The 19,792-nt window shown below is 36.7% G+C and overlaps 1 protein-coding gene across 1 annotated transcript in view; it reads right to left on the reverse strand.

The window, feature by feature from the left end:
• GUCY1B1 (guanylate cyclase 1 soluble subunit beta 1) overlaps positions 1-19,792 on the reverse strand; it is a 43,448-nt gene that overhangs the window by 19,121 nt on the left and 4,535 nt on the right. The window contains exons 3-5 of the mRNA XM_027635840.1: positions 7,970-8,070; positions 6,841-6,959; positions 2,211-2,408 (exon numbers count right to left, since the gene is read on the reverse strand). Of these exons, the coding sequence (XP_027491641.1) occupies positions 2,211-2,408; positions 6,841-6,959; positions 7,970-8,070 (418 nt within the window). The remainder of the gene's footprint in view (positions 1-2,210; positions 2,409-6,840; positions 6,960-7,969; positions 8,071-19,792) is intronic.

The following is a 19,792-nucleotide window of genomic DNA, read 5'->3' on the forward strand; positions in this document are numbered from 1 at the left end:
TCAAAGTGGAGTTTAAAACCTTCACTCCATACCATTACTGATTAATAGGTGACCTGTGAAGTAATGGTGGTAGACTTTCATTGTCTGTATGGCTAAGTTGCAAATTTTGGCACTCTCACCTTACAGAATCAAGTGGCTGATTAGTCTCTGCTTATCTACCACTGATGTTTCTGAGTACTCATGGAGTACAACGCTATTTAATGTCTTAAAAGCAGCAGAGACAAAAAAAAGTTCAGGGTGGAGGGCATGTGACTTTGTAATAGGGAAAAAATTAAAAACAGGATAACAGACAAAATAAAACACAGACAATATGCACTTTCTTAATTTAGAGGCAATACTATTTTTAGCCACCTATGTGCTTTTGGCTCTGACAGCCTGGAAGAACAGCATGAATTTAAATTAAATTGTGTGTTCACTTACAACAGGTTTGACCAAAAGTATTAAATTTCTATTTACTTACAGTACAACAATAAAATTTCAATAAAAGCCTAAAAAAGTCAAATGAAAATAAGAAGCAAACGTAATAAACATTTAAACCTTGCTGGAATATGTTATTTGTGAGAAGTCCTAGATAGATATCGATACAATCTTCTCAGCAAAGTAACATTCAGACTGAGGACACAGTTGTCAAAAGTTTGTTCTGGAAGCTGCTTTGGACAACCCAGATTTCTCCTCTGCCCCATGGATCACTTTTGTCTCTGCTCAACTCAACTTTTGTCTCCCTCAACTACACTGGCAGAACTCTGACAGAACACTGAACCACATAAAGGAACAGATGTAGGTAAAAATAACCCAGTTCATTTCCTCAGTCAAGTTTATTTTATAACTTGACACCAGCTGGAGAGACATGGCTGAAGAAGCTGTTGTAGGACAAGTTTGAGCACTAAGAGAAAGATGACTGCTTAAGCTGCCTGTGCTACCAAAAGAAATTCTTGTCAAGCAGCAGGTTCAGTGCTTTTGCAGCCAATTTTCCATCATGGTCCGCCTTGTCTTTCTCAACACTTCAAATAAACAGGTATCTAAGAAGAGGATTGTTTTGATTCTGTTGCATCCTTCTGTATCTGATTACTAACACCTGCTGCAAAAGTTTGAAATATGGTTTTCTACAAAACAGGATCTTAACATGGACACAAGTATATCACCACAGTATATACAAGTAGACATTTACTATAAACCTGTACTAGCTTATAACAGGAAAGCTAAAAGACAAATACTCTGATACAGCAGTACAAATATCTTTGTCATTGGACTGCTTGTAAATTTCTTATCTGAGCAAGATCATGTTTTTGCAATAAACTCACAAAACTGGAAAGGATTTTCTGAGCAAGCATACAGTGAAACTCCGCCAGAAATAGAATATGACTAGGGAATAGTTTAAAAAAAAGGAATGCTTCCTGTACCTGCTTAGATGCTTTTCTACTTGATGAAAAGTAGTTTATATCAGTTGCAATATTTCTAACAGCAAAAAGTTTTCATTTTTTTGTTTCCCCCCCACATATATCTGCACCTTGGATCAAGCTGATTTTATACCATTCCATAGGCAAGGTCGATCAATTAAATCTTTCCATTGTTTTGTATGGACATAAAGCAGAAGCCTCTTTCCCATTTCACAAGTGACTGTAGCACACATGACATTATGTCAACTCTGTGACTGAGGAACATTTTTTCATTTCTGGGGCTGTAGGTCCATATCCAGTCACACTCCCACACAATGATAGTATGAAACCCACAAACATATCTTGTTTCTGGGAAGGACCTGGCATGCAGTCTGGGAGCAAAACTCTGCTCGCCAGCCAGGCCTCACCAATGCACATCATCCTCACAATTTGTACGCAGAAGAATCTGGGACACAAAGACAAAATGTCCATGTTCCCACAGAACACAGTAGACAGTAAGAAATATATGCCAAATATAAAATATATGCCAAATAAGCCATACATGTCATCTCCTTCTTTGAATAAGAGCATATTGTGCTGAACTGCTCTCGATTGGGTTTGCCTGCAAATCAGTGCTGGCTTTCTCAGCACATAGTTGATGTGTCCTCAAAGTAACACAAATTATGATGCCTCTTCCTGAGCCAGTACTGATGGCACTGCTTCACAGAAGACAGCAACAATGCAAATTACTGTTTGCCACCACTTTACTTTGGATTTTCTTGATCTCGTCCTAATGACATAAATTTTCAGTGTTTACATCACTTCAGACATTACCTTCATGTCTATTTCTGTACCATGGATCTGTTGAGCTACTGTTTTAATGATTCCAATGACAATATCCTGAAGACCTTCTCTTTCTGAATAGTAATGCAGAATGAGTCCCTTCCCCTTCTCTGCATCAGTGCACCTAAAGGAAGGTGCTCGCATACCCGGGTAAATAGTAGCGAGGTGATCATGCAGAGCATCCAGGTTCTAGAAGAAGAAATTAAAAACATGATTATAAGTCAATCACTTAGTATTTCTGAAGAAATCAAGTACATATTTTGTCTAATCCAAACATCCCCTTTCTCTTACTGCTCATTCTTTCTGTGCATCTGCCTTATTATTTGGAGAAGTGCCATCATAGCAGGCTTTTCAGGTAGGCCGCAACGTTCTTTCTATATACCATGGCAATATTTGGACAATGAATGGCATAAAAATTAGAACTATTAATAATTACTCCAAATAGTAAGAATTCATGCTTTACCATGCTGTATTTTGAAACATTCTTAGGACTAAAGACCTTGTGTGTGATTCTCAATCCAGTACCTCATCCATTTTCATCCCTTCCAATTCTAGTCTCTATAATCTCCTCTTCAGATACTAACATAGGAGTCAAATACAAATAAGCATGTCTGAATATACATAAATCTTTCTCATTATCCATGAAAAAGCCTAGTTCTGACATCATAACAGTCAGCCCAAGTTTACAAGGCCTGACTAAGTTTCAAACTTCAAAGATTTAAATGCTTGAAAGACCAAGCACAAATATGTATTTTCATTGAGAATAATTGAAAAAATCCACAGAATGAACTGAACATATCACAGCTGCCATAATAATGTTTCAGAGAAAGTTTTTCAGGAAAGGGAAAAGATCTATTTTTCCAGCTAATACCCTTGACATCTTATGTATATAACTTTAAATCTTGATCAGACAAATTGTGATCTGGAGAGTAAAGCTAAATTATAAATTGATAGGCATACCTAATAAGAACATTAAAGAGAATAATGAAATCAAAATCACACTTAAAACATAACAATGATCCAACTTTGATTGTGAAGCAATTATCAAGACTCCAGTTTGCTACTTATTGTGTATTTAACAGAAAGAACAAGCTAGTTTGTGGGATAGTGTTGCAACCCACATAATGCTTTACTTTTGTTGTAAAATTTATGCAACTTCTTTACAGTTTAAGTCCTGAACATTACTGCACATTTTAAATGTTGTTCTCTCACCGCCCTGCAAGTAACTGCTACCACAAGGCTTTGCATATTGTTTTCTGCCAGCACAGGAAGTGAGGTGAAAATATTTTGCACTGTGGTGTCTGGGCCATTCTCCACCTTTAACAAGCATCTGTCAATCATCAAATTTGTGGAAGAATACTGAACTTAATTTCACGTGAGCTGTGAAATGCTTGACCAGTTGCCTCTTCTGGAGGCCTCCAGAGGAAATGAGACTCCTAGAAATGAATTCCGTGGGATGCACTCAGCCTGAAACTTCCTCCTTCAGTTTTTTAGCATGTTTCAAATCCATGGTTTTGTTGCTATATCAACATCTCCAAATTAAAACTCTGAGAGGCAACAATCCAGGAGTCAATTCATTCCAGCTGCTAGTGGGCATTCAACAGCAAAAAACATAATGCTTAAAGGCAAATTCTGTAAGATCTTTGCAGGGTTCAAGAAAACGAAATTGGAAGAGATTGCTTTGAAAGAGTGTGAATGAGAAAAGAGAAAAAGAGATGACTGGCTCTGAGAGATTGCCCCATGATCTCCTTAACAGTGCAGAATTTCGGTTTCAATATATGTGCCTCAGAAACAGCCAGGATACACCAACCTTTTGGAAAAAACCTCTTAAGGAGACACATGGGAAAAGACAATAATCTTCCAGTTACACAGTCATCCACAGCAAAAGAAATTCAAAAGGAGTTTGTTATGGGAAATGGTCAATGACAAGGATAGAATTTTTATCAGATGGTTTTCTTAATTATTAACACAAATCTGGCACAAGTGTGGCTAACAACTGGCAATAGTCCCATTCTGCAAAACTACTTTTCTACTCTTCTACCCCGTTACTGATGACTTTGTCCAAGCAGTGTCACAGGTGAGTCCATGTGATATGCCTTTCAGTTTTTGCTCTCTAATCATCCCGAGTGGGAGGCTTGTAGCTTATTTTATTCAAAACCTCACTCCAATACATAGTCAAAAAGCAGTAGACATCTTCTTCCAAATCAAGGAGCTGAAATCACTCACAATTAGATATTGTCATTGCTACTCCTATATTTTGTTATGTTTGATCCATTCTAAATTGATATTGCAGCTTCTGGAAAAACAAATGTGTATTTTTTCCTAGTATGTTCACCTGCTGTGAGCCAGAGGTGCAGTCGGGAACAGATAACAATAGGTTAAGTTCTCTCACTGAATTCTTGTCTCCTAGACTGCCCAGATGTATGCTAGAGCTTGTGCTGGGACAGAGACACTAATTCTAGAGCTTTGTGGAACAGTGGTCAGCTCCATGGTGAAACACTAAGGGATTTCCAAGCAAGAACAACCAGTGATACTAAATCAGGCATGATCCTGGCCCATGTAAAAATGCGAGTTGTGATTGGCACCTGAATTACAAAGATATGCTGTTCAGTGCTGTGTGGTACAGAGCATCTGGAAATTTATCTAAAAGAGAATTACTCCTCTGAATTTTGTTACACTGCAATAATGAACAACTAAGTAGCTATGTAAATGATTCACTACATGAGAGAACTAACAACTACTCCAGTGTTTGATTTTCGTTCAGTAGAAAGCTATTGAACTTAACATAAAAGCCCACTCTGGGTTCCTCAGGAGGTACCTCTTTTCACCACTGCTTCTCTTTGATGCAGTGCCTTTCAATACGATTTGCAAAATTTTCACATCCATGTTATTCTTAGGAAGTAAAAATATTCGATTTAATTGCCCTTTTTATTTTCCACTTTCACGAAGCTTGAAGTACTTGTGTTTCAACTATGAATAAACTAAATTTTCTTGAGATGTCAAAGGAAACAAATATAAATACAAGATTTATTTTCACATACTTAAAAAATCTGCAATCCTCAATTATTTTATATATCCTGGACTCAGTACAGATTTCAAGAAGAGCCTTTTGGAACTCTATTACGTATTTTAAGAATCTGACAAAAGTTCAGGACATTAAACTAAATCTGCACTTATTTTTATAACAGGTACATAAAGTAGTTTCCTGACCTAATCTGACTGCTGGAATATGCAAAAGTAATAAATCACAGATGACACTGATTTTCTATCATAATAAAAAGCTAAAAAGTACACTTTTGGCACAGCTACTAGTACATTAGTCCTCTTAACATTTACAGAAGTATATAACAGCCAATATCCTCTGTTAATACTGATATTCAAACAAAGCAGCTTAAAATACTGTCATTACAAGAATATAAATGTAAGTCATTCCTGCTTTTACAGATGTTTGGTATGCTTATCAAATGTGTCCAATCTTTCTATCATCACACAGTAAGGAATGAAAATAGAAGTATACTATATGGAAAAGAGCATAAGTGAAAGGAATAGGGAAGGACTGACCCATATATAAGAAACCAAAGCGATGGAGCAATGGGTCAACTACACTTTCTTTTTCCTCCTCCCCTATTTTTGCTCAACCCTAACTGCAACTTCATTACATAAGTTACCTTTAAAAATTACATTTATCTGAAGGCTGGCTTTAAGGGCAGCATGTGAATGAAGCTATGAAATATACAGGACGTCACATCCCATAGATAGACAGTGGTTTACAGATCACACATGATATGGACACATTGGAACACACACATATCCTGTCTGCCCAGCAACTACAATTCATGGGATTTTTACAAGAAGTCTAGGTTGACTCCATCCAGGATGCTCTGGAATGATGCAGGTTTAGGGGCAGGCAGTTAGACACAGAATATTCTAGTAACCCAGCAAACCATGCATTCTGCTTATTCACATATTGCTGGGGAGATTTTAAAGGTACAGATGACAAGAGGCTGCTAAATTTTCAGCAAAAATCAATAGAGATTTGACACTCAGCTTTTGGGCAATCTCCAGTTCAGTGCTCTTAAACTCATTACAGTACACAGTTCTCTCCAAGAGTGATATAGATCACAAATCTTAAATCCAAAGTGCTTTTAGAAGTGATCAATTTTCAGGTGACAAAAAAAGGGAAGGCCATTTTTTTTCTACACTTAAAAATAACACTTTAGAGAAGTCCCTACATTTCTACATTTCTTCCATGCTATTGAAAAATCATTTTCGTTTTGTTTTGGTTTATAGTGCAGTATCACATTGTTCTGCAATTAGGAAAGCACAAAAATTGACTTAAACACTGCTGCTTTATCTCACCCTCAGTTTATGGATGAAAGATAATGTCTTAGAGATAAGCTGTGTATGAGCCTTAGCTTTGTACATAACATACAATTAGAAATAACCATTATCTATAATTAGTCAGAGATAACTTAGAAAAAACACCCTACAAATCTGAAGACCACATTTGCTGTTAGCATAAACAAGGTAAGTCCTTTCACTTAACACCCTTCCCCAATTTGCTGCATATGAAAACTCCTGTTCTTCTGTTAACTGAAATAATTTGGCACCAAATTCTTACCTGCAAAAACTCTCTGACATTTGAGCCCAAGACACGTAGAATTGTATCATAACCAGATTCTTGACAAAACACAAAAAACATCTTCCCAAACATTTGAAGAATTTCCCCAGCATTTAGATCTAGTTAAGACAGGAAAATATGATTCAGTTTGAACACTGTATTTCACACACTTCGCTTATTACTTTACCCTTGTATTCATAAACGAGAAAGACAGTACCTAAACTCTACCCAGATTCAGAGGTCTCCAGTAAAAGAATAGCAAGATTCAGGATTCTTATGGCAAATAACGAGTATTCAATACAGGAATTTTGTTAGGATTTATCAATTACCATTATTACTTCACCACATTGTGAATTTCATGCATGTATAGTATTTTAGATTTTGATACGGACAATAAATCACTACTTAAAATTAAAGGAACTCAGTTGTTAGTAGTGCTCACCTCAGGAGAGTTAATTCTGATTTACAATAGCATGAAACCACATCAGCTTCTCCAGTTCAACATTACTGCAGCCATCACAGTCTTAGAGGTTCTTGGCTAACTAGTAATGCAGAATGATTTCATACCACACTTGGGTCTGCAGACAGAATAATGCTGACGGGTAAAATTCTACCTTTCAAATTCTAGACCAGAGCTCCAACAATTGAAAATGAATGCAACCCAAATCAGTGGCTGATATGAAATGAAATGTGCCCATGTCACAAATGTTTTTGTAGCTCAGCATGCGTGTTCAGCAGAGATCAAGGATTAATTCAGTCATTCATTCACTCACTGCTCTTGCAGTAGTGGTTGAAACCTGGGTGTATTGGCAAAGTACTTGCAGCAGTACATTGTTACTTCATGACTGCTTGTAACACTGCCCATCCTCTGTGGATGAGGTATATTACTTCACTTTAAAATGGAATACTTTGGAAGTAATAAAAATAATTTCAAGGAATAAAAGGAATAAAAATATCTTAAGAGAAATAAAAAACCCACAATCCTTTCTTCTTAGATGTTAAAAAAAATCTCTCCTTTACTAATACTCTGCTTTCACTTCCCCTTTAACAATAGAACACAGATTTGGCAGGGAGGAGAGGTATTACCTTTTTTGTGATGAGGGGGTAAGAAGATATCTGTATTACTTACTAAGAACCTTGCTTGCAGCTGCAACCAGGTCATAGGTTTTGGAATCATCATAAATTATTCTGACCAGAAACTGTCCTTCTTCATCCAGCTGTGCCTCCTTCCTGAAGAAAACAGAATAAAATCTTTTCACCTAGGGGAGAAGTGCCATATTGAAAAAGGTCTTTTAAATAAAATAAGTTTTTAGGGTTACTAAAGATAGAAAATTAGAAATAAATTTGTTCCATATCTCAGTCATTAGTGTACAATACAAATATCTCAGACCACAACTGTTCCGAAAATAATAATTAGTTATAATAAAATAAAAGCAATTTTTCAGTACAGAGCCTCAGAAAGAAATTGCTGAACTGATAAAGACACAATTTGCATTTTAAAAGAAGGGAATATCCAATAATGCAGCCCAAGACAGGCTCTTCAAACACTTCTTAAGCTTTTTCATTCCATCCAGTTTTAATTACACTTTATTTACAATAGGTATGGGATGGTTTTAACAACCATTTGCACATATTTTCAGAGAGGAATTTAAAACACAGATACAGGTACCAAATCAATTATCTTTTTTCAGAATTCTGCACATGCCCACTGAACAGGAAAAAAAAGATGCCAAGATTTTGCAAGGCCTTGTTCTCAAAATGCACATCAATTCTCATGAGTAAAGTATCACCACTTAGGTATATCACAATAAAAATACACATTTCTTCACTAAAGGAAACAAGTCCCAATCCCAGGTTCAATACAAGACTCATGCATATGTCTTGTGCACAGTTACTACTGATACTAAGTCAAAAAGCAAAACAAAATGACTTCTTAGTTTTTCAGGATTATTTAGTATTCTTTTCAACTTGAACATGGAGTCAGCAGCTTGTCCAAAAGGCAGCACAACTCTGTAGGCGAATTTTTTCATGAGAAAAAGAAGTTGATCCCACTAGGTAACAAACTGTTGTGCCTTCCAAGCCTTGCATTTGACACAAGGGAGTTTCCAGGGAGGTCCACAAGTGCCTTTCCCCCTGTTTTACCCCACCTGCTCAGCACAGGAGCCAGGCCACTGGTGCTGTAGCAGTGGCTGAGTCCCAGCTCTTGGGAGGAGGACAGGGAGCACCTTCCTGGGCAGGCAGACCCCAGGACCCTGAAGAGCCAGGTGCCCCCTGTGGTTGGTCCCACCATGCATAGGGCATGCCCACGGATACGGCCCTGACTCTGCCCAGCTTCAAGTCAAGTCATATTCTGTATTTGCTCTTTTTTCCCTTGCATGTTCTCCTTCAGCAAAGAGAGGTGGATGTGCAGGGAGGACACAGTGTGGTCTCTGATGAAGTCATGCCCTGTTTGTTGAAGTCCTCTGGCAAATGAGTACAGTCTCCTTTTTCAGTATATTTTTTAAAATAAGTGTTCATCTTCTGTAGTGTTGCCACAGAATGGGTCTCGATAGAGACATTGTGCTTTGCAGAAATAGTAACAAAAGAAAAGCCATCTGTAGGTACTCATGCTGTAATTTATGTACCAGAATGAATTAGCAAAACTAATATGATCATGGATGGCATCACTAGTATATTTGCAGGTGGAGGGTCACAGCTACCTCATTAAAAAGAAATTATACCCTTAATCTAAATGCATCTCTATGCTGCAGAACACTTCTGAAGTCAAAAACATCAAAGAGACAGGAAAGTCTACAAGTGATTTACTGAATCACACCTTCTTATATCACACCCAAAAAAAATTAGTACCGGAAGTTGTTCTTCAGAAAAAGCTTTAGAATTAGAAAAACAATAACAAAGGTAGATTATGAGGTAGGTTTTATAAAAAACTAAGCACGTGGGATGCGAATCAAGACATTCATCTACTTGGTACTAGAATAATCATTTTTCTAATGTACAAATGAAAGAGAACCATGAGTAAACAATTATTTACTGTACTACGGTGACGAAGGGCTTTTACCAAAGTAGGACAGAAATGATTCCTTAGATAATGTTCAAACCTCCAGCTTAAGAGCCAATATTTCTAATTGCTCTGAATTTTTCTTGGTCATCAGAGGAATTATAAGCATACAAAACATAGATTCTAAACCTAGTTTGTAAAATTCTGCATCCCATTTTACATCAAACTCTTTCTCTCAATCATCATAACATGATCAACCATTAATTAAAATCAAAGACTTTGACAGAAACTCAGATTTTATTTTTCTAAAGTGGGCATAATTTATTTTAAAAATTAAATAATACAAACTAATAATGCCTGAAAACAATTCGTTTACAGATGTAATGGAATTATCCATCCACACAAACAGAAATATTTTCTGTGATACTCTAGGAGAGGTCTGAAAATTAAGTACTCTTGTTCATCTTAAAACTGCTAGATGGCAAATTGTACTGCTGAGAAGGCCTGATTCCAATCTCATATGGCAGTATTCTATTGACCTAAATAAAATGACTCATCATTTAACCCTCCAATTAGTAATCATCAGTCTTTGATAATCTGTTCATTTATCAATGGATGTCTGGATTTCTTTTTCCTCTTCATCTTCCTTTAATCTTGCTCATCACATTCTTCCCACTGATCAAAAATTATACATTGTTTTTATATTTTAAAAATATACCTAATTTTGTTATTAATTAATGAAGTACTGTAACTGTTACTTGAAATAAACATTTTATGCTCACTTTAAGAATGATGACCTAAAAATAAGCTAAGCAGTTTTCCTAAAGGACTATGACAGGGCAAGAGGGGAGGTGAGAATAAATATCCTATACAATTCTACATAAAAGGAACATCATTCTCTATCCAATGACACAAAAAATATTATAATAAACTCAATGGGGGGTCTTTATTTTCATGTTCCAAAATATTTTCACATTCCAAAATAGTACTTCTGGTCCTCTTTCCCCACCATTCTCTGAAAACTTCAGATCAGCCTCCAGGATATCAAGTCTCACAGATTCCCGAAGACAAATCCCATGCCACATATTCCTTCTTTTACTAAGCAGAAGGAGAGCTGGAGTTGCTAGCGGGAAATGATGTCTTGAAACATATGAGGTAGTCAGAGACAAGAAGGTAGAGTTTACAGTTTTCCTAAGAATGGAACTGAAATGAATATAAGAAGAGAAAACCATCTTGATTCTTTGATTCTCTTAACATGGTATGTATCTGCAAGTCAGCCACAATTTGGAGGAAAGTTTGCAAAGGGTGAACAAACTTTCCCACATCCCTGATGCATGCTGTGCTTTCGTTTAGTCTCTCTGATCTCAGCCAAACCACAAAGGATAACATGCACATCTGGAAAAGCAATGAACATCCTCAAAAATACTGCATACTTGAACAATTCAGTAGACAGAGATTCTGTGTGTGAGAATTCTCTCTATGAAAAATTGACCCAGATTCATGATGCTGATATCTCTTGTTTCAAAACTACTTACATTTCTTTCCAATTATATTGACTGGAACTTTTCCTGTTTGCTTCTCTGTGCCAAGTCATGGTTTTTTTCTTATTTTCTTTGTCCAAGTTTTTCTTCAGTGTCTGCAATTTCCCTGAGCCATCACTCTTTAAAATTACCACTTCCAATTTCAATGTCTATTCCATTTAATTATTTTAACCATTTTGTTTTTCTCCAGTTTACTGAAGATCCTTTGGATCACTCAGCAGCCATCTTCTCTGTAACCTTAATGATGTATTTCCCTTTTTTGATAAAGGTAAACAAAATTTTCTACAAAATTTGTCAATGGAAATATTTATTCCTGCAGGAGATTACACTCCTCAGTGACACAGGCAAGTATCTTTGCTTGTCCTACAAATATGGCAAATACCATGACACTGTCTAATCTAAACCTGTGTCAAAAGATAAACTGCCTTTTTAAAGCCCCCATTTGAAAATTATTAAATTCCAGAAGTTTTCCTCTACCTTTTCAGGTCCATTCCTTTCCATACCTCTAAGATCTCCTGTGGAGATACATCCCAACAATTTAGCTAGATGCTGAGCTGAAATATAATTCAGTTAGATATTTGTCTTTCTGTATTATTTTTCTGCTAGATGAATTTCCCGGCCTGCTTCATCACCGTTGCTGTGCACACAGAACATGTGGCCAGACAGAGTGACTGAGGACAGGACAGGAGGTTCAGTGAAGTCAGTTGAAGAGAAATCAGTAAATTCCCCTGCCTCTGGTGAGCTGGGTCTGCAGCTTTTGAAGCCCTTCTTCCTCCCTCAGTAATCTGACAGCACTGAGAATTTCCAAAAGTCTTTCTATCTGAAATATTAGTTTTGAGACTAAATGTTAAGGGGACATGCTGTCGAAAGCTTATCCAAAATGGTCACTGCAACGTGAAAGCACTCCTATTTTTACAGAGGCACTTGTCTTTCAGCAAGTCTACAAAATAGCAGATCCTCTAATAAACTTGTTTCAGAGACCACCATAGCTATCAGCACCAGAGAGGCTGACCACCACACGGTCACCAGCAGCCTAGGAAATAGGAATGGGCAATACCTAAATGGTTTCCTCATGGCTGCACTTTTCTCTCCTAAGTACCTGACCTCTACCTGATTTATCAAAGCTTCCTGCATTTATACTAAGACTGGTTCTACAACAAGGGTGATATGAAGAAATATATGACAGTGTTGTGAAAACTCTTACAAGTAATACTGAAAGTGTGGCTGCTTTGTCATCTTTGCAGAGCTGATGTGGTTGGTTGTCCATTAACAGTAATTCCTACAATGTTACATAGCTGTATTTAACTCCATAACCTGAGTACCACATATGAAAACAAAACTGCCTATGTGGAAAAAGGGATGGCTACAACCCCAAATATAAGAACTTTAAAAGACCAGAAGGCTGCAACTGTTCCCATCTGAACAGCTTCCCTTTCCTGGCTGACAGATGGATCATGAGCCAGGATTAGAACTGCAATATAAAAAGGCATCCTTAGATGCAAAAAATTTACATTTGGCTGACCACATTTCACAGAAAACTTCATAATCCATAGCTTTACAAAAAAACTGTGGCACTTCTCTGGAAATGTTTTGCTGCAGTCTTTAATCGCAGTTTTTGATGAGATAAAGTTATGGGAGGAATTAACATAGTTCTGCTGTTTTCTGCAGACTGCAGTGTTTGATCACAAAGACATTAACAGCAATAACAAGTTGTTGGTTTCTTAAGGACTTGACTGGAAACAAGCCAAAAGTAACAAGCTCTGGCAAATTCCCAAGCCCTGGTTAATTCTTTAGTGAAGTAGCCGCATTACAGTAGCAAACTTTTAACTTTTGTGTGGCCTTTCTTTAAAAATAACTTCCAAGTCAAATAGAACAGAATTTACAACTAATTTCTCATTTACATTTCTAGAGACAAAAGAAGCATGGGGTTTTCTCCCCTGTAAGTTTCTGTTCAAAACCTTCAAAAATCCCAGGATTCTAATGCTCTTGCCCAAGTTGACTCCTGTCACATGAGATGTGATATTTCATGGTTCAAAACTTACATCCTATGACATTCCTGTCCTAACTGCTATGGTCTGGCAGCCCGTTTTATTTACTCTGGACTAATTCTGAATGATTACACAGAGCTATTTGAATTGTGGGAAACAAAGATTCCAGCCCAGACTTTTCTAAAATGCTTTTGTTTTCCTCCAGAATGTTTGTATTATCCAGGTTAATGTGAGGCATTTTACTTGGGAAAGAAAAGAACCTTAATCATTGCACCACGGAAAATAACACAGCTATACAGAGGCCATTTTTCACATACAGATTTGACCTTGACATCACTGGAGAAATTCCTATTGAGTAGATCAAAGAAGGATCAAGGCTTAAAGTAGTCTTTCCTCCATCAGTCATGCTAACACCCCCCACAAACTGCTGTTGATCTACCGGCACAGGACAGTGTTACAAGTGATACAATGTGTGTACAATGGTCCCTTTGAAAATCTTTCCCATTGTGCAACTAGTTTAGTATTTGTAAACACACCACTAAAGTTAAAGGTAATGTTAATAATTCACAGAAATGGATGAAATGTTACGTGTGGACAAGCATTCCAACCAAAACTATTCTTAAAATCAGAACAGATCCTGCACTTCAGATTTTTAAACCACAGATTGCGCACATTTTTATTTCTCACAGAGGAAATATTTTCTCTATTTTGATGTAGTTAGGATTACTTTTGCCATCTTTTCAGATTTTATAGGCAACACAGATAGACAAGATGTTATGTCAGGTTGGTCTTACTTTTATAGCCCATTCTGCACAAGGTGAATTTTAATGTAGTTTTTCAGTCAGACTGTAGCATTTAAAGGGAATTTGAATAAATCATAATAAAGAAGAAGATTGCTGCTGTTGAACCTTTTTTATTCCTGTGAAGTAGGACTTGCTACTCCTACCCCTGTAGTCAGTCAAAAAGTTCTAATTTAAAAAAATTCTTACAGAAAAAGAACCCTTCCCATTTGCAGGCAGTAAATATAGAGGAAAAAAAAACCAGTACAAGACTGCACTACTTTGCACCCTGAAGATGCACAAGCATCTCTGTGATACAACATTACTGTTTAGAAGCTGTTGCTGTCACTTTAACAGATCATCCAGTGTCCCAAAAGCACAACTGTATCTCCTCCTATCAAAACTCCAGTCCAAAGTGCACGCACTGGGTGTGTCACCTGGAACACACCACAACAGAACCTAGTTCCAAGACCACCTCTAGGACTTCTTCCATGATAGGTATTGTTTCTGTTGGGACTTTTGCCACCATTGTGCTTCGTTATTCCTGGTGTACCAAGGATGGAAAAAGTGCTCGTTAAATTGAAGAGATCAGTCAAAACAATGACAAAATAACACTACTGCACTTAGAAACACAGCATGGTTCTGATCTCACTGATAGGCCAAGTCAAGTTTAATTCCGTTCCAAGAGCAGCACTATTAAATGGGATTACATGTGTCAGAACTAAAGATGGTATCTGTGAAACCAGAATCATAGTTTTTGCATCTCATTTACATTGAAATGGTAAACTCACTGCTTACTATATTACTTCACAGATGGTTGGTGTTTCCAAAATGCTTCCCATCTTTTTTTCATGTATTTCACAAAGATTATTTACTAAAAACTATTAAAAATATTGAACCACTCTTCCCAAAAGGAAAAAAAGAAAATAGACTTGTAAATGTTTTGGATGGTCCAGATATATTTTAAAACACCCAGCTGGGGAAAACATAAATTATATTAAGTTACAAGATTAAATAAAAACGGGAATCTGTCCAGGAAAATGACGTTCTGGGTAAAGTAAATAGGTGTATTTATAGAATTCAGAGTTCTGAGCTATTTCCCAGCTTTACAGGCTGGATATGAGAGTGTTTAATGTAGGATTTCAAAACAAGATAATCCTAGAAGATACAGTTAAGAAAAGTACAAGTTCTTTGCTACTACTACAAATATTAAAAATATTATTAAAAATATAGACCTAGTATTATTTTCCTTCCTTTTACGTAAGTGGACTAAAAGGAATGGTATTTACAAAATACTCTTTCAAGTATTTAATTTGTAAGAGCAAGCAATATGTTTATAACACCTGTTATCCTGACAGGTCTAAAAGCACTTAATTCTAGGAAAACAGCAAAGCATCTGAAAGATACCACAAGAACACTCACACAGTGTTTCATAACATGCCACTGCTTCCTCTTAGCCAGCTTTTTCCCAGGCAAATTAAAGCATTTGGCATCCACTCAGTTTAAACTCCTGACCTCCGAGCAGGTCCTTCCGGTGTGAGGAACTGAAGGAGTAGGCAGTATAGTGTCCTGACCCTAAAAATCCTGTAAATAATAACCTCCAGACCCATGAAGAATCATTTCTCCAGCATAAGTTTAAAAAAAAAATAAACTTATAAAATGCTGCTTAGAGCTTCAGAAGAGTATGAAATAAGGACTTAGAAACATGAACAATAAATGTTCCTACTTAACACCACTTTCTGGACAAAAACTCATTAATGTTAAAAGCGTATGAATTTTAAAAAAAATCTATTGCCCCTTCACCACTGATGGTTTTCCAAAGTCTCTTTCCGACATCTATTTAAGTAATCTGTATTTTTTTCAAAATTGTCACAAGACTGATTGAACAGAACACTCTGTCTTCAGCACTGGGTAAACTCTCATGGTGCTAAGGAGGCAGCAAAAACTCAATTTTCATGTTTTTTCACAGATCACTGCAATTAATTACAACTGATTCATACATGACCCAAAATAAGAATGGACATACAGTCTAAAACTCTAGTGAATAGTCTATTTTCTTCATCAGTGTTTTTTGTGAGAGGACAATTAAAATAATTAACATGGTATGTCTGCAACATTACCAAGTATGAAAGAATCAGTAATTTAGGTAAACTGTAAAGTAAGCCTTCTTTATAATAAATTAGTTGTGGACTGGGAAAGGGAAATACCGATCAAGCTCAGAGCAGTTCAACCAAGCAAGAGAGGAATCACACAGGACTGACCAACACCACTGCAATATACAGGTATACATGTCCATGTGGCAAAACCCATAACCAACTTGTTTACCACCTGGACTTCTTCTACAGTTCCCTGGAGGAGAAGTACATAGGAAAGGAATAGCAAAGCCAGAATTTTGATGGTAGAAATCCCAAAGGCACTAATAGCATAAAATAAAATTGAAGTCCTAGGCACACATGAACCTACACTTAGATATTTAAAAGGAGTTTGGCATCAAGATTCTCTTGCAAATCAGCCCTTGATGAGAAATACCAAAAATCACTGGAAGGCTTTTCACTCGCTTCAGCTTCACGTGATTATTAGCTGAAGTGACACACCTCACATTTTTTACACTTATTTGATTCTTATGTCCAGTTTAGTTTGTATGTTTACTGCCAGACCACACTGTGGTTAAATAGACATAATATGCATGCACATATACACATACACATGCACGGCAGTGTTTATATGCTTATGCAGCTACATATAGAAATATTGTTTCTCCAAAAATGTAATATTTCTAAGCTGATGATTATCCATCTTCTCTGTTAGCAGAAGTGATGCTGTTAAGACTGCAGACAGATTGGTTTAGACTATGGTACTGCTTTATAAGCTTTTTAAAGGGCTGCCCTATATACAGAACTACAGTCAGCTGCAAACTTAAGAAACACTTTCCAGAACTATTATGAAGAAATAAAACATCTCATAAAGAGCCATAAGCATCTGATGAGCTTTCTTTGGTTTAGTGAAAGCAGGAAAAATGGACTCAGGTCCACTCAGAGCAACATTAGTCTAGTTTGCTCCAAGCCACATTTCCCTGCCTCTCTCTAAGCCTGTATGACACAACCCACCAGTCACACCCATGAGCCCACAGAACCTGGAGGCTACCAGTTCTTTCAGTACTGAGGCTAGATCCCACTTCATTAATGCACAACTATTCTGTATTTTACTTTATCTCATTCACCAATAAATAACCACAGGTTTGATTTACAGCAATGTTCAAATCCAGCTCTGAAGACAGAATTATTCCTTTCTAACAAGTCTTCACGTGGAATTGATCCCTATACTATTTGTATGCACAAGCATTAACTGCCTTTCAAACAATCTCGTGAGGCCAGTTATACCATTTCCACTTTAAATAGGCAAGAACAACATGGACAAAAAGGTTTCATTACTTTTGGGTGCCCAGTATGGGACAGGTGGTCCTGTTTTTTGCAAGGTACTGAGCACTTTTTATACTCAAAACACCGTTTTCATGGACTTTACAGGCCACCAGCATCAGACCTACAAGTTACCTAAATTCCAACACTTATTAAGAGCTTACTGCTGCAACTTATATCAACAGTCTTTCATTAGAGCTTTTGTACATATTTTCCTATGTTTCTAAAAAGGTAAACTATACTATCTTATGAACTGTTACTACATCTAAACATTGTGCTAAATAATAGTAGTAGGCCAAAATCTTGATTTTTTAAACATGTCAACAAACGTAAATTGTTTTGATATATTAGTAAAAAGAAAAAAAAATCATTGACAAGGTGACATTCTGAATACAGTATACAAACACAATAAATCAAGCTAGTGCTTTTATTCTGCAGCTAAAAAAAATCTTTTATTTGCTTTAAAGAGCATAAAAATGGATAGTTTTTGCAATGTCAGAAATTCCAAGGAAACAATGTGTTTAAAAAAATCCAAGTCTGTCCCCTATAAAAAAAAATCAAATAAATTCTTAAAGGTGTTTCATATTTATTTAATATTATTTATTTATATTATTTACTGTTTTGGAATATAACTAAAAATATAATTAATCAGAATATCACATCCTGTTAATGAAAGTCAGTGGAGGACATTTTTTACATGCATAAATTCATAAAAGTATTTCCCTCTCCTGACTTAAACAGCCAACCTGCACAACACTGATACACCTAACTCCTAGGAATGCATTTGAAAATGTACCCAATATACATGTATTCTTAAAACACCTACATTTTACTGCAAAAGCCACACTGAGTCACTAAAGACTATGCTAACCTTTGCCAATAGGATGCAGAAGTTTCTGTGTCTGTTTAGTTTTCTAAAGGCAAATGACAGCCCTGCAGTTTATCTCACTCCCCCAGATTGCAGAGTTTTCTACCACTTCAGTTGAACCCAATTTTAAACTGAGCAGAGAAGCTTTTCACTTTCTTTTTCCACATTTCACCAGGATAATTTCTCAATCCTCAGTGTTTCTCCATTTTAACCTTAACAGAAGACTTAGAGGAAAAAAAAAAGCCTCGAAGAGACAACTAGCCTGGAGCCTTGGTAGGTTGTAATCTGTGAAACTTGGGGGAGAACAAAAATTTCCTTCCTCAAAGGACAATTAATTGACTTTTTTCTCTTCCTTCGTGTGTGCTTCAAGATCATTGGGTCCATGTAAAGTCTGTGTCACCCAGCAGCTTCTCCAGACCTGGAGTCTTGGCAAGTGTAGACACCATATGCCAGCCAGGAGTATAAAACAAGGCAAAGGCAGGATGATGCCTTAACTCTACCTTAAGCATTGAGCACCAGGAAAATGAGACTGTTTTGTGGGGACTTGTACCATAAAGACAGAAGGAAGATGAAGACTGCAGCTGACAAGTTGTGCCATTTCATTTCCTAAATCCAGACATTTCTTGTACCTGTGTGGGAATACTAATTTACTCTACAGGATTGTGATGAAGCATTTTAATGCATTTCTTAATAAGATATTTGAGTTCCCACTCATTTTCTTGGCAATATGTTTGAACGTGTCACAGTTTGAGCATCTAACCTGGCCTCAATTCAGATTTAGGGGCCCATGGGAAAATTCTGTATTCATTTAATCAGACACAGAAGGATAGTGTTGGGAAACACAGGATAGATGATTGTGTACATAATCCCTACTGACAACAATGCTCTAGCTCCTACATATTGACCTGGAGCTGTTTCAAGAAGCCATCCCTGTTAATGCTTGTTACACAATTAAACCTTTAGACCCGCTGAATGGAGTGTTCAGAATTTCACATATACAGCTGTTCAGCTCAGCCATATGTGATATCTGTTGCAGAAGAGCTCAGATTTTATCATGATAGAGGCCCCTTTTAAAAATGTATTACCACGTACTATAAAAATATGTCCAAAGCAAAAACATACTAGTGAAGACAACTTCTTAAGCCTTGGAAACTTTTATTTATTTTTAAAATGTGAGTAATCTCTCTGTGTTGTTTGGAACAGGTATATAGACAGTAATTCCACAAACACTAATTAGGATCAAGTTCACATGCTACCCTTATCACCCAGCAGTACAAATTTGACCTTAAACAGACATGAGCACAGAATTGGACATATGTGGGAATGGTCAGGCCTGACAACTTCCAGTTTATGTTAGCTAGC

This window comes from Corapipo altera, unplaced genomic scaffold, assembly GCF_003945725.1.
Source record: "Corapipo altera isolate COAL_440 unplaced genomic scaffold, ASM394572v1 22b, whole genome shotgun sequence".
Classification (NCBI taxonomy): Eukaryota; Metazoa; Chordata; class Aves; order Passeriformes; family Pipridae; genus Corapipo; species Corapipo altera.